Source organism: Ctenocephalides felis, unplaced genomic scaffold (assembly GCF_003426905.1).
Source record: "Ctenocephalides felis isolate EL2017-DRISC unplaced genomic scaffold, ASM342690v1 CF-g0.4_SCAFFOLD_01886, whole genome shotgun sequence".
Classification (NCBI taxonomy): Eukaryota; Metazoa; Arthropoda; class Insecta; order Siphonaptera; family Pulicidae; genus Ctenocephalides; species Ctenocephalides felis.
The window spans coordinates 111,326,698-111,343,415 of NW_020538040.1; the positions used below are offsets into that span (position 1 = coordinate 111,326,698).

Sequence of the window (16,718 nt, forward strand, 5' to 3'; positions counted from 1 at the left end):
TGTTATTCTTATTTTTTAATGTACTTAACAAACCTGTGACATATTCGGTGTTCGTATTCGATGTGTCGTTCAGAATGTTATCCCTTTCTACAAGAGGTAATCCTCCATTGTAGTCAATCTTTGCCCCCCCCCCCCCCCCGAAGGGAGCATTTAATACAAATTGCAAAAATACAGTTGTAGTTTTCAGTTCGAAACACTGGTAAATTATTATTATTGCACTCACTTGTTCGTTTTACGGTTATGTAATATTTTTGAATCACGATGTATTCACTTTGAGGTCTGAGACCAGAATGTTTATAATAAGTATTATTTACGCACTGTGACTCACTAACATTATCAATGTCGATATCTATATCAGATATCGGCGATAAGGGTCTGCCGCCGGAATCCGGCGGCTCGGTATCCATAACTGGTAAACAAACTATTATTCACAATATTTTTTTTTTTTTTTTTTTTTTTTTTTTTTTTTGGCTTCGCTTACTCTGAGCATTTAGCCACCTACAACATTTATTTACATTCTATACTAATTTTACATCATATTCAATCTATATTCTATTCTCCTTTCATACTATATACTTTCTTTCAACTTATCTTCTTCACATAAATCCTATTCCTTTTACGTAGTTCAACTTAACTTCATTCTTCCTTATTTTATCTTCTTACTTATTTCTACTATTTTATTTTTTTTATTTTCAATTCTAATTCAATTTTGATACATTCTAATATCTTATACATTCTAATCATTTTTAACATACATCTTACAATTGAAATTCTATACATTCTGATATTTTTATTCACAATATTTAAATTTGTACCTGTAGACGATCTTTACTCTTCGGCTGCCGAAATATGAAAAATAAGTTATATAAAATTAAATTGTCTGACTCGGTAATGTGTTTACAATGTATGAAGGAAGATAATATTACCCACTACATAACTGAATGTGGACAAAAAAAGAAGGTATAGGATTGGTTAAGAAAGAAATTTTGAAAGATCAGCAAGGAATCGGAAAAACAGACCAAAAGATTTATCTAATACTTTTGTTTGGCTCCTATCTGGCGTTTAACACAATTTGTTAGAAGGAATAAAAGAAATCACAATAATTGAAAGAAACTTAAGGTTGAAAAGACAAGAAGAAATTAAAAGGAAGAATGAAAATTTTGGTTATTTATATAATATATTGTAAATTCTATGCAATGTAATGTAAAATTATAAATGTAAATTGAATAATAAAAAAAATAAATAAAAAAATAACGTCACTAGCATTCCCGAAACTTGATTGTTACATAAAAATACGAGCATTTTTATCAAGGAGAGTTTCCCAAATATCAAGACCTCCTGCAGTTTCTGCAAAAATCACAACAAACAAAAAATCAAGTATATGGTATGACCAATAATTTCGCAAATGAGAAGCCAAATTACAAAAACACTTAAATTAGCCAGTCATTTTTGTTGATACGAATATGAATCAATACGAAAAAATGCTTTGTGTGTCGGGAACAACACAGAGTGTTTACTCGTTCGAAATTTCTAACATTGAGTATACCTGATCAGCGATCCCTGAATCAAGAAATCAACTTTTGACTTCGGATTTGAAACATGCCGAGGTAGTTATTATTCCATTAGTTCAAGAACATCATTTTTCCGAAGAATTTGGTTTTGGATTCTAATCATTGTTTACGCGTTAAAGGTAGATTAGGATTAACCACTAATAGCAATCCACTTCTTTTGCCAAAAAAAAGTCCAAGTAGTAAATTGTCTTATAGATTACTACCATATTAATAATTTACATACTGGATCAAACTTAGTATTATCTTTATTAAGGCCAATATATTGGATCTTGTCGGCTCATGCAATAATTCGTAATCGTCTTCACAAGTGTATAACTTGTTTTCGACAGAATCCGAATCCTATTTTTTCATTTATGGGCGACTTACCAGTACCGCGCATAAAAGCCAGTAGAGCTTTCCTAAACGTCGGCGTTGATTATGCAGGCCCCTTCAATATCTCCATGAGTCGTCACAGAGGCGCTCGAACCCACAAGGTTTATATATGCTTGTTCATCTGTTTAGCCACTAAGGCGATAGATCTCGAATTAACTTCAGATTTAACAAGCGATACATTTTTAGATTGCTTAAAACGATTCCTAGCCCGGCGTGGTCCTATTAAATGTATTTACTTCGATTTTAATCCACCGTTTGCCCCACATTTTGGGGATATATGGGAAGCAAATATTAAATCAGTGAAGACCCATTTGTTTAAAGTTATAGGGTTGCAAATTGTATCCTACGAAGAGTTTAATATCGTCCTCAATCAGATCGAAGCCTTACTAAATTCAAGACCGTTATGTTGGCTGGGCAATGATCCATCGGATTCTCAACTTCTTACGCCTGCGCACTTTTTAATGCAAGAGCCTCTGTCGGATTTGCCCGTTGACTATGAAAACTTGAATTTGACTAAAAGAAAAGAATTGCTCGATCAAATTGTCGCTTCTTACTGGTCCGCTCGAGCACGTCCGCTCCATTGGGGGTTGGGACGAGTTAAAGAGGTTTTTCCGAGTCCCGATGGAGTGGTTCGAGTGGCATTGGTAAAAACGGGAAATACCCTAATCAAGCGGCCTGTGGTCAAACTGTGCCCCTTATCAATTCAATAGTTTATATCTAAATCATTCATTCCAAAAATAAAAATAAAAAAAAATCTATCTCATTTATTATTTATTTGCTTCTATATATAGGTTTGCCAATCTTTCCATTCTCCAGGGTACTGTGAGAACACCCCTCATAGTCTCTGGAAGATTCTTGTAAATATCAAAAAAATCTAGACCCTGGCGCAAAAATAAAACTTCCGCAATCTAGATTGTGTGAATGTGGTAGGTAGTGAGAGCGGAACCCTGGCGCGAAGTCAGGCTTCCGTAACCCCGATCTACTCTGAATAAATGTATCTGAAATAAATCTTCAGGAGAATATTCGCGGAGAGTTGTCTTATTCTTATGAATGTTTCTAACAGTGTCAACATTAGATCAGATCACAACCTATTACATGATTCATATTTAAATTTTTTACACTTTTTGACAAACAATTAATATCGACTTCCTTTTAAGATCAATAATTTAAGTATTCACACCCTAACATATAAAAACACACACATACAATCTCACAGTTCTCGTTCAAGTGTTTACATGTGTTACACATGAATCACCAGATTCAGTTAGTTTGTTTCCAAAAGCCGATCGCATAACATCGAGAGAACAATATTATTTGTGTTTTGAAATAATAATTTTAAAAAAGACAAAACTTTTAGTAATTTTGATTTACAAAATTTAAATATTCGGCGGAAAAATAACTCACAAATTCATTTTTTGTTTAAAAATCTTGTTTAGTGAAAAAGTGCTAACGTATATTCAAACATACAGGTAATTAATTCAATTTTGTCATTAACCTTTTCTTAAAATTTTCCATAACTTTCAGAAAATTTCTATCATTTTTAATATCCTGTGCTGATAATCCACTCATTTATTTTTATCATTTTCATTTTGATCATATTATCATATTTCTGTACATTATTATTTTTTGCAATTAATTTATTATTTAAGAAAAATCTATTTTCTTTTCCTAAACCTATTGTTTGCTTAAATCTCATCAAGATCATGTTTCTTGACAGATGTCCTGCCCAGTAAACCACAGAAGTTACCACCACGTAACACATTTTGTAACTTTCGTTTCGAAACTGATGCTGTTACGTATAGTTGTGAGCTTTAACCACCGTCGACGCGTTTAAACGTTTATAATACTATGCTTTGTTCGTATCTGTCGGTACGTGGCGTGGTACGTTGCACGGTCACATACATTTGCCTTTGAACATAGCCGTGAAGTGTTTTATGATCGAAATGTCAAATTAAATATAGGTTAACTCGGTCAGTGCATCGTGGACGCATAATTGAGTATTTTATCGTGTATGTTTGAAATGCAAGATATTTCCTTTATTGAAGCGTTATTTATTAATTGCTTTTATATTTAGTGCGAAATCAGTTGTAGAAATTAGTTAAACAGTCAGCTGGAAAAGTATTTAATATGAAACCGGCAAACAAGGTGAGTCTAATTGTACTGAAATATATTTTAATTTATAAATTATTATAATAATGTTTAGTCCTTTGCAGTATATAGGCCGCCTTCAATGCAAAGTCTGTTCATGTATTGTGATAATTGATTTGTCATGTAATAATTGAAATTTCTAACACACCAGTCAGAAACATAACCTCAATTCAGTGATATATGAATAAAGAGAAGTAAGTTATATAGTTTTATACATATTCATTTTTTATAGTTCCATTAGTATCAGAACTATTTAGCTAAGCACAAATTGATATAAGTTGGTTTTCAATTGTAGAGAAAATTATAGTGCTGATAACCCCTACGAAAATGGATTTCAAGCTAGGGAAATTTTCTCCAATAGAGAAGATAAATACAAAGTTAGATAATATATTAGAAATTATTAATCCTTTGTCACCAAAAAAAAAAACAAGCAAGGCTTAAAAACATGCAAGAAGAAAAATAAGAACACATATCGATAAATAAGAACACATATTAAGATTAAGTGTTGAAAAGAAAATGAATTGTGGAGTATTTCTTAAGTGATGATATTGTATTACAGAATAGGTATATTAATGTTTTACACAAAGAGAATTTTAACTAATATGATTTAATACTAATTTGTAATGTTTTACTTTTAGGAAATTCACATATTCAATACGAAACCAGGAAAAGTGAGTATAATTGCACTGTTTTTTTTTAATTTACAAATTATTATATTAATGACTAATTAGTTATTTTCAGTATATAGGTCATGTGCAATGCAAATTCTGTTTATGTATTGTGATAATTGATTTTTCACATAATTATTGAAATTTTTGACAGACCAGTCAAAAATAACATAACCTCAGTGATATGATATGAATATTAGAGGTAGATAAGTGTAATATATATGGTATCATACATATTCTTTATAATTTCATTAGTATCAGAACTATTCAGTTAAGCAAAAACTGATATAAATTGCTTTTCAATTGTAGAGAAAGAGTGCTCATAACCCCTATGGGTTATGTCAAAATGGAATTCAAACTAGGGAAAATTACTCTAATCAAGAAGATAAATTGTCACCAAAGAAACATGCAAGAAGGAAAACAAAGAATGCACTGGATATCACACATTATATGGATTAAGTGTTGAAGAGAACATGAATTTTTGAGTATTTCGAGTCTGATCTTGCATTACAGAATTGGTATATTAAGGTTCTACATGGAGAGAATTTTAACTAATATGATTCAGTACTAATTTGTAGTGTTTTACTTTTAGGTAATTCAGATCTTGAAAATTAATAGGATAAAATCAATGCAAGAAAATTGAGTGTGTGTTCATGGAATAATTATCTCTGTCATATGATCGTAGGAACTACATAGTCATTAACTTCAAATAATGAGTATGTTTAGAGGTAATGTTCACAAATGACTAATTTGTTCACAATGTTTTCAATTCAAAATTTGTGTACAATGTTTCTAAGATGTTTGGTTCTATTTTAGATACATTAACAGATGCAAGTGAGTTGAACATATTTAACGCAAAACTTAACTTTGCCAAGTCTGATTTAACTGAAGTTGCCAAGAGAGTTAAACATAATACATATTATGAATAAATAAATAATTATATTTATAGGCTAACATTTTATGGACTATCAAATTTTAGTTTTCTAATGTTAACTATGTAATATGTAAATTTTGTATATTGTAAATGATAATATTTAATAAAATTACTAATGATCCGAAATTATTATTAATATTCTATATTTGCAGGAAATTTAATCAAATAAGTATGTAACATAAAAGACACCTACACGCTTTTTTATTCAATTTAGATACGTAGCAAAAATGTAACCGCGGTGTATTAGTGTGCAACGAAACAGCCGTTACGTTCTTGCCCGCGAAATAGATGCTTCTGTGTGCCTCCCAGGTTACGTACCTGGTTCGTGCGGACGTGCCGGCGTTACGTAACGTTCATGGCTTTGTTACGTTTTGTGGTTTACTGGGTGAAGATGGAACGTACCTAGTTCCGAAACGTCGACAGTAAATAAATAAATAAATAAATAAATTGTTTATGAAAAACTTTTCTTGTTTCTTTATTACTTTTGGATTCTTGTTCGAAACTCTACAATATATATATATATATATATATATATATATATATATATATTTATGAATATAATTCTAGTACATGTTTTATTTCAAAATAAATATAACTTGATCACAATTGACTTAATTGGTCGGCAATGTTTCGTTTTTAATAATTGCTTCGAAGTTTTTGGCAAATTCTCATATCTGTCTTCTCGTAATATTGTTAATAATTCTGTTACTACGTTTAATGTTAAAATATTCAGATTATCTAATGTCCAATAGCGAAGTTTTTCTTTTAATGTTTTTTTTCGATACTGCTTCTTCACTGTTTTGTTGCAAAGAACTATGCAAAATTTTATCTCTAAGTTTGTCATTTTTATTATTGTCGAATATATCTCTGAAGCCATAACTTTTTAATAACTATCATTATTACTACAGTAAAAATTATTAGAGGCGTTATCCAAGTTATTATTATATTCTTGTAGATTACACGAGTCTGTATCACTAAGATCATTATCGTCATTTTCAAAACTGATGTTAGCACTTATTTGATTATTTACACCTGCTAATAATTAGATCAGTTTCTTTATTTAGATTTTTTTTTTTTTATTTAACGTACGCCACCTTTGAACTCTAAGGTACCCAGCTGATATGATTATTTTAAACAGCAATCAATAATAAAAACAAATGTGACTTAGGAACTAGTCATAAAAAATTGACTGTCTGAATAACACACGATGTATAATCGTAGTTTACAGACTAAGCATCGATACTATAAGCCGTTTACTACCGCCAAGTGTGGCTGACGTCTGAGTGTTACCAAAATACTCGAATCATGCCGTACATGACCGAACGCAGGTCAATATTGATCCAATTCTGGGCAATCATTGGCATGGCCAAGGCTAGGTTACCCATACTTGAACCAAGCACGGATAATCATTGAACGGCCAAGGCTGGGTTAACCAGTCGTGGCCCAAGTATGGTTAATTATTGGCATGGCCAAGGCTGGGTTATCCAGTCTTGGACCAAGCATAGATAATCATTGAACGGTAAAAGGCTGGGTTACACAGTCGTGGCTCAAGTACGGTTAATCATAGACATGGTCAAAGCTGGATTAGCCAGTCGTCGTTCAAGTATGGGTAATCATTGGCATGGCCAAGGCTGGGTTACCCAGTCTTGAAGATGAATAAATTGAACGGCCAAGGCTGGGTTAGCCAGGTTTTTTTATTGAGAGTCTATAACCGCTGAACCTGCTTTTTCAAAATTCTGAACAGTTCTTCGTTTTGTCAATATAAGTAAAATGTTTTTTGAATTATTCAAATAGAACGTTTTGTTCTCTCAGAAACTGAATTACAATTTTTGGTTCTTTTTGACCTGTATTTTCGAAACGGCTAGACCTGTCTATGCTAAAAACTAATCAGCACCGCTCCTTATCAATACAAAGCAAATGTTTTCTATATTATTCAAATTTGTTGATCCGTGTTTTCAAAATCGTCGACAAAAATTTATATTCGCGCACACACACGCACGCACATACATCATATTTTACAAGGTATCCCAAAATGATCAGAAGGTTTTGAAACGTAAAGATATATACAAATTTTTATTTTAGATTTTTTTGCGATTACTATAACTTGCCGTACGGAAAGTTCAAAAACATTCGATTCGTATTGATGGTAAGACGTGCTGAATAGTTGTTGGCAGAAGCAGATTTAGCCGTCTTGAAGATACATATCAAGAAGTGCCAATATGATTCAAAATACATATTAGATGCATTGACAAAATGAAAAATTAATAAAATTCTATTTATAAGAAAAGTTGCAACAATTTTGAAGCTCTAGACTAGTGATTCCCATTCTGGTGGGCGGTGAAGGGCTTTTGTGTATTTAGAGGGCGATGCTCAGTTGTAAGGGGCGTTTGAAGCACAAAATTAAAAAAATATTATAATATTAATATTATATATAAATAAATGATTAAAATTAACACTGAATTATATAAAGATAATATTTTAGTTTAAGTTATTCAAACATATCTGCATAGGTGTATTAGTAAATACATCCGTTTTAAAACTGTGCACCGCCAATTCTTGTTTCGCAAAAGGTTTATATATTATATATTAGTATATATTAACGAAAAGAATGATTTATACGTTTCTTTGTGTGTCGATAATTTGTATAACTTTTCAAAAGCGTGTAACTTTACTTTTGTGAGAGATTCTTTAAGAGATTCTGTAAGATTGGCGGATATATGATCATTATTTGTCGTGCTATTAATTATATTTCTTTGATATCTACCCGTAACTGTCCACTCGAATGCCGCGTTTTGTAAAATATAATTTTGTAAAGTATTATTCTTTCGTTACATAAAATTTCAAAAAACGTATCAATACCTATCAACATATCTACTTCGCGCGGAATATTTAGGTGTGAATCCAAAAGATTTAATCCATTAGGAAGATTTAGTTCAGAAATTTGGATTTGCTGCCCGGGTAGTAGACTTGATATTTTCGTAAGCACAAAGGCATTTATAATGTCCAATCTTAATTAAATATTTCTAAATTTGTAAAATTATTCGATTTCGTTGGAATTCCAACAAAACCGTGAAGCTTAAGGCTCGTGGATTGAGATTTAACGCGTAATATTTGGAATAGCGATTTTGATATTGTATTAATTTCCGAGTCTAATTCCAATATTGCTTGAGTTTTAACGCGACTCCCTTTATTATTTTTTGCGAACAAATTTACACATTAAAATTATAATCGAAATACATCGAATAACATCGAATGGCTTCTAAATTTTTAAAATTGGTTTATGCGTTTTTAATTACGTAATCAGTCTGCAAATTCAACTTGTTCATCAACAGACATAATAACTAATGCTCCCTTACCGTCAACAAACATAACAACTAATGCTCCCATACCGTCAACTAGCGTTATGGAAGTTGAAGCGGAAACTAACAATTCTAACAAAAACAAATGGCAAATTGTCCCGATTGCCGGCGTTAAAAGAAGATGTTTGAATACTCAAACTGATAATTCGATTGCATTAGGCAATCGATTTAGTGTCCTTACTAATAAAGAACTTTATTACTTTTTGCGAACAAATTTACACATTAAAATTATAATCGAAATACATCGAATAACATCGATTGGCTTCTAAATTTTTAAAATTGGTTTATGCGTTTTTAAGCAAACATCGTTGAAAGTTTTAATTTTGACAAATGCCATAAAAACGATACCAATTTTTGCAAACTTTGACGAATTTTCAAAATTTAACTTGTCGTAGGACCGTAATATCTGAGTACCGTCAAAAAAACATAAAAATTGTCTAAAAAATTTCTTCTATAATTAATTACTGCTACTTATATTAATAAAAACATTTTATTACAAGAAAACGGCCCGGCCGATCATTACGGAAAACTAATCAGGTCGATTCCCAACCAATATGTTTCAAACAGTTTTTGAATTTTCAAAATCGATTCAGAATTGCGGGCTAAAACGTGGACGAAAAACTTTTTACTTTTCTGCGATTTAGAAAGAAACGGCTCGGCCGATCGTCGAACAAAACTGAGAAACGTTAGTCCTCATCGAGATACATCGAATGGCTTTTAAATTTTTGAAATCGGTCTAGCCATTTTTGAGAAAACGACGATTTACGGCAAAAAATCTAAACACACACACACACACATACTGCTATCCAATTGTTGGTCTCATTCGTTTCAGAAAGACTTGAAACGTCGAGAAAACATAAAATTAGCAAATCGAATTTTTTGATGAGAACAAACTTCTCCTTCGGAAAGTTTGTAAGGGGGCGCTGAGGTGAACATTTTTTCTGGAAAGGGGGCGGTAGGTGAAATAAGTTTGGGACTCACTGCTCTAGACAAAATGTCATTTGGTGGTAAAAAATGATTATTGGTCACAGGCACACCAAAAAATCAGTTATTTTATAGAGAATTTAATAACGAGTACACATTTTGTTTACCATATTTTTGGGTTTCGTACCAATTTTTCAATCTTTAAGTACACTTATATAGTCCAACCCTCTGTCTTTGACATTATGCACAGCAAGACCTCTAGTTTTTGAAAAAAACGACTATTTCAGTTGAAAACTTTTTTTTATTGAATTACTAAACTACTAATTTAGATTTTACATTGAATTACAATATGATCTCATAATATGATGTATTATACTTAATTTTTGACTTACTGTTGGGAAAGTTATAGTAATCGCAAAAATATCGAAAATAAAAATTTTAATATATCTTTACGTTGCAAAGGTTTCTAAACAAAAGGCATACCTTAGAATAAATGGATATACGTATGTGTGCGGATACAAATTCTTGTAGACGATTTTGGGAACATGGATCAACCGATTTGAATAATTAAAAAAACATTCGATTTGTATTGATAAAGAGACGTGCTGATTAGTTTTTGGCGGAAGCAGGTCTAGCCGTTCCAAAGATACGGGGCAAATAATGCCAAAAACAGTAACTCAGTATTTAAGGAAACGGCGCCCGATTTTAATTATTCATAAAACATTTTAAATACTTTTATTGGCAAGATTTAAAACTGATTAAATATTTGGGAAAGCAGGTCCAGCGGTTATAAACTCTCAATAAAAATAAGTTAAAAAAATGTAATTTGGCTGTCACAAATGTTTATTGGATTTATGCATATCAAATTATCAAATATTTCATAGAGATTTTTATAATGTGTACACATTTTGTATAATTTTTTTTTTGGGTTCCGTACCAAGATTTTTAATTACGATACGGGAAGTTCCAGCAATTTCCCTTAAGCACAGTACCATGCACCCTACTAGTTTAAAATATAGTTTAACAGCCTGAGATCGTATATGGTTCTAAAATAATAAATGACACCTGCAAGTAGTACTGAGGCCAATAAATATATTATATGTAGCAAGCAAAATAAATTGAACTCACTATGATTGTTTTGAAGTTTTGGAAACATTAATTATTCTCTTCATGATGGATATAAATGTTTAACAGCACAGCGGGTTATAGAATTTGTTTAGTTTATTTTATTACATTTTACAATAACAAAAGCAATTTATAAATAATCGATACAGTTAATTTATCTTTATTCAAACCGCTTGAAAATGTAGCAACTAATTGGAAAATTCATTACTTTCGTTACAAAATATTGTAAAATTTTTCATATCATTCCAAATCATTCTTCCATTAAACACTTAAGTTAAATTTTAATTTATTCACAAGTAATAATTACATTCTCTAAAAGTAGTCTTCCATAAAATTTTATTTGCCAATTATATTTTTTCTTGATGTTTCGAAATATTCTGAATCAAAAAGTAGTCAAGTTATAAATATTTATTGATATTTGGATTAATAAGCTGCGCTTTAAAAAAATAAAGGGCCTATTTGTTCAGTAAAATTTTTATAATTGCAGGTATCATATATTTGTGCAAAATATATAAATTAAAAACTGCATGGATTAGTTTTTAGTTAAAGCTAAAATTTTGTCTTTGAAATAAACAGTTCAAATATCATAATAGCTAAATCTATTTTTTTCTTAATGATATCTATTATTTACGTGTATCAAACAAGTAATCGCAAAAGAAATCAAAAATGAAAATTTTTATAGGATAGAGTGGCGCCTAAAGGTCTGTGAGTAGAAAAGTCCACCACCGATATTTCAAAGATGAGAATTTTTAACAACAATAATTTATAGTAAAGCAAAATAGATGTATAACCAGCCACTACGTTGAATCTTACGATGCCTCTATCGGGAGATAAATAAATTCTTTTATAAGATGTATTGTTGTTTTCAAGTAAGGTTCAACAGTTCTTTGTATAATACCTATAAGAGCTTGCATGTGGGTGGGGTAATAGGACCAACTAATCTTTTACCCTGATAAAGTTGAAAACAATAAAAAAAATAGTAAATAAAGAAGTAAATTCAGTTAAAAGAAGCAAATTAACAAGAGATAAATTAAATAAATAGTTATATCATCTCCGCTGATGAACATTTCTGACGAAATACCAGATTAAGGTTATACACAGTTACAGTTACCTTTGTCGAAAATGTGCCCATTAAATTTATTTTTTGCATTGGTTAAATATTGTAGCCATGATTTCGTAAATTTCATTTAAAATTTTAAAATAAGACATTAGATCTGTTTGCTCCCTGGCTGTCTGACTTTACCCTGCTTATGGGGCAAAATGGACAAGGTGACAATTTTTTGAAAAACAGCTAATAAAATGCATTTCTACGATGATTTAGCTGAAAGTTTTAATGAAGATACTTAGATATTTTTTTGTTTGATATGTGCTTCTTGTTGTGATAAAATTGGTTTTGTTTTTACAATAAAATTGCTTAAAATCAAATTCTCCCTTTGTGCCCCCGAGATTTTTATAATGTGTACATATTTTGTGTAAATTGTATTGGGTTCCTTACCAAGATTTTTGATTTTGAATTTTATTTATATGGTTCAAACAAATGTTCTCGACATTTTCGACAGTATGTGATAACCGATTTGATGATTAGTTCTTAGCGGAGACAAGTTTAGCCGTTCCGATGATACGGGGCAAAAAGTGCCAAAAACCGTAACTCAGTTTTTAAGAGAACGGGGCGTCCGATTTTGATAATTCAAAAAACATTTTAATTGTATTGACAAGATGAAAAACTGTTTAAATTTTTGGTAATGCAGGTCCACTGGTTTTTGACTCTCGATAAAAATAAGTTAAAAAAATGTAATTTGGCATTTTGTGTAAATTTTTTTGGATTCCGTACCAAGATTTTTAATTACGGTACGGAAAGTTCCAGCAATTAATTGATATCAGGCTATCAAAAACGGTGCTTCAAACTCAAGCTGTGTAACACCGTGATATATAAATATTGATTATGACTGACCACAAAAATACAGAGACACATAAATACAGTGACAACCTATACCAACTAGTGGCAAATCAAAATGCAAAGAGCCATAAGTTCACTACACTGACTGACTTGGACAAATTAAATGTAATGGACCACAAAGTTGAATGGATGTCAAATTTCTTGGTGTGACCTCCGATCATAGACTCAGAAACATACCAACATGAAAATCGGACATGCTTACCGAATGATAAATTTACTGAGTCCTCTTTTGAAACTTTACTTGACATTAATAAGATCGATACTGTTGTACGCCGCTTATACATAGAACGCGACAATAAAAACTAATCAACAAAAACTACTGATTGCAAAATAGAGCTTTACGACTAGTATTCAACAAATCAAGAGATATACAGACTAGACACTTCTACTCTACAAAATCTACACATGAGTATCGACTGTAATCAACCATTTTAAAAAGCTCACTAGAAAATTTTACCTAAAATGTCTAAATCACTCAAATAACAACATTCGGTCTCTTGACCAATATACATGCGAAATAGTTTGATAGGGAAAAACGCTATGCATGACCCTTCCTTGAGCTTGTCTTAAGACTTAGATAGAACACTAATTCAGCAATAAAATTCCTTCATAATGATTTTATTTATGTATTTAGTTACCAATTTATACATTTTATAACTTCAATATGTAACTTATTATAGACGAACGGCGGAGTCAAAGACTCGTGACTCAGGAGTTTCCAATCGTATTGCGGAGTAAAATAGGACAGGCCAGAGAACAAACAATTAAATGTATTATCTTTAACTTTGAAGTGATTTAACAAAATAATAGCTACATTATTCAATCAATGCAAGATATAAATTTTATGGGTACATTTATTACAGATGTAATAAATGTACATTTATTACAGATATAACTTGATTTAATATTTCGTCCAAAATATTTATCAGCAGAGTTGGAGTAAATATTCATTTAATTTATTTCTTGTAAAAAATGTTTTTTTTAACGTCGTAAGTATCAAGGTGATGGTTGGTTAAATACCTTTTTCCTCTACTTTCAAATATTGCTGTTAAACAATTCTTAACTTTATTTGTTTTTGAGACATCGGTGGTTGACCTTTTTACCCGCGGACGTCTGAGCTCGCTCTATTTCAAATACATATATATATATATATATATATATATATATATATTTGTTCAGATGGTGAAATAATATGAAAAAAATGTTTCTTGGACATGCACATGTATATGTATGTGTATATATGTATATATATATGTGTTTGCATATATTTTGTACATTTATAGGTGTTACATGTGTTTACATATATGTGTATGTGTATGTGTATACATATATGCATTTATTGTTTTGCGTTTATATATACCCAGTAAACCACAAACGTAACATAAAGTTAAAGTAACGTAGCACAGAAGAAACGTTGTTACGTTTTTTTATGGTTACGTTAATAAAACGTAAATGTTACGTTTAAGTATAACCTTTAAACGTAACGCATCGTTATTCTTTATAACGTAACCGTTACGTTACATGGTTTCGTAAATTTAACATACAAAATGGCGAATATGAAACAGCTGTTGGGTAGAAATGTCAAAATTTATACAACTGTGCGTGTGTATAAGTCTAACAAAAATCAAACTAGCTTAACTCTATGTGTATTTGCACTATATATGATTTAAAGATAATTGCATTTAAGTCTATAATAACTTAAGTTATTTTAATTATTGAAGCGATCATATTAATGCTTATATAATCACTTATATCATATTATTTCTTATATATTTAGTTTTATAAATTAGTGGAAGAATGATCTGTAATAATAATCAAAATAAAACCTGTCAAAAATATGTGTAAATAAAACAATTTTTATAATGATGCAATAATGGAATAACAATATATTTATTTTCATGAAAATGTGGTAACTTCATACATTTCTTTTTAATACTATTTAATTTTACTTTTACATCTGTACAGTTCGTTTTATCAAAAACATGTATACCAAGTGATTTTGAATCGATTGGAATCAAAAACAAAGAATGCGTTTCAATAGCTTCTTCACAATCTAAGAATAAATCACTGTCATGCATTATTATATTTTTTATCATAACTATTTTATTGTCATATGTCATACAGCAATTATCAGGTTGCTGATCAGAAATTAAAAAATCATTCAATTCAATTTTAGTTATTTTTGCATCCTTGTTTTGATGGACAATTGGATATGCAATACTAATATTTTGTGTTACAGATAATTTATTTTCTTCGTTCATTCTATTAACAAGTTGTTCTAACGGTTTCCTACAATTTTTTATTTTTCTTCGCAAGCGTTTTAATTCATTTTCAAATGGAAAACAACTGAACTTATCTAAACTACAATTGAATACTTTGACCTCATTTGCCAAATGTATTACATTGTCAGTGGCGTCGGAACCGCGTGGGCTGCGTGGGCTTGAGCCCACCCATGAATTTTGATGGGGGGGCTCAGCCCACCCATCAATTTTAAAAAATTATATGGAGTAATATCTCTAAAAAAAAAAAAACGAAACCACTGGCTGTCTATCTAAAAAAAAAAAAGAAAACGAGCCCACCCATCAAAAATTTGGTTCCGACGCCACTGTACATTGTGAATGTTGAAAGTAAATTTGTTTAGTCCATATAACACAGCAAAACTTTTAACAAATCGAATTAAAAGTTTTCTGGCTAATTCATTTGAGGATAAACAAATTTCCTCATCACATAATATTCTAATACCTAAACACAAATGAATGAAATTTATATATTTGCAATGCTCTAAATAAGGCTTTAATATAACCAATCCAGTATATAACAGAAATTGTCTAAATTCAGTTGCTTTCCATCTTTTATAAACATCCAAAACTCGAGGTAATCTTGAAAACTCTTTTGGTATGGAAGATTTAAACTCAATTATTTTTTTGTTGGCATTACTTTTATCAATATCATTTAAACGCAAATCTTTGCGACCACTTATCCAAATCCCAAGGAGACGTTTTGTCACCCCCAAACAAATTAAGTGCATGTAGTCCAATGCAACTTGTGACACCATTCCAATGCCTAGCTCTTCTAGTATAGAACTACCTGTATGATGTTCGGGTTGAAGACGCAGCCTAAAACTTTCATCGGTCCGCAGTTGACAATTCATATCTGGCATTATGACATGGTCATCAAAATCCGCTTCCTGAATGCATTTTGGACAACTAAAATATCCTGCATGACCTTTCACATATGTGATGAAAGATCTTGCAGGGCTATCACAAACAATTTTCGAAATCTCTACCTGACATTTATTTTTTTTTCAAACATTATACCATTCAATAAAATGCTTTTCATCTCATTGACAAATTCCAATAAATATATATTGGCATCATTTGGCTTTGCTTGGCCATGATGCACCTCAACAACAAAAGGTTTACTATTTTGTTCCTCGATCATTAACTGGATTGGCCAAAATGTACTACCAGAGCTTTGTGTTATGGACATACCATCACAATTTAATTGTAATTTAATATTATTAGGGCAATTTTTGTATGTTTTAGTCATTGCTCTAATAATAGAATTTGCTACGCCAAAATGTGCATATGAACCCCCATTAACTACCTGAATAATTCCAGTAGCATGCCTTGGTGTTCCCATTAATGTTCGTACATCACA

The 16,718-nt window shown here is 30.8% G+C and overlaps 1 protein-coding gene and 1 long non-coding RNA gene across 2 annotated transcripts; both read left to right on the top strand.

Annotated features, from left to right (window-relative positions):
• The first annotated feature begins 1,924 nt into the window (after positions 1-1,924).
• LOC113375709 lies at positions 1,925-2,653 on the top strand. The gene has a single exon (XM_026615654.1). The coding sequence runs from the start codon at positions 1,925-1,927 to the stop codon at positions 2,651-2,653; it is 729 nt and encodes a 242-aa protein (XP_026471439.1).
• Positions 2,654-3,851: 1,198 nt separating this feature from the next.
• On the top strand, positions 3,852-4,758 carry LOC113378214. Its single transcript, XR_003367159.1, has 4 exons — positions 3,852-4,088; positions 4,157-4,285; positions 4,387-4,655; positions 4,730-4,758. It is a non-coding gene; the product is annotated as an uncharacterized LOC113378214 (long non-coding RNA).
• Positions 4,759-16,718: the final 11,960 nt, after the last annotated feature.

Excerpts from the sequence above, each read along its gene's own strand:
- LOC113375709 (XM_026615654.1), top strand. The coding sequence starts at position 1,925 with ATGGGCGACTTACCAGTACCGCGCATAAAAGCCAGTAGAGCTTTCCTA.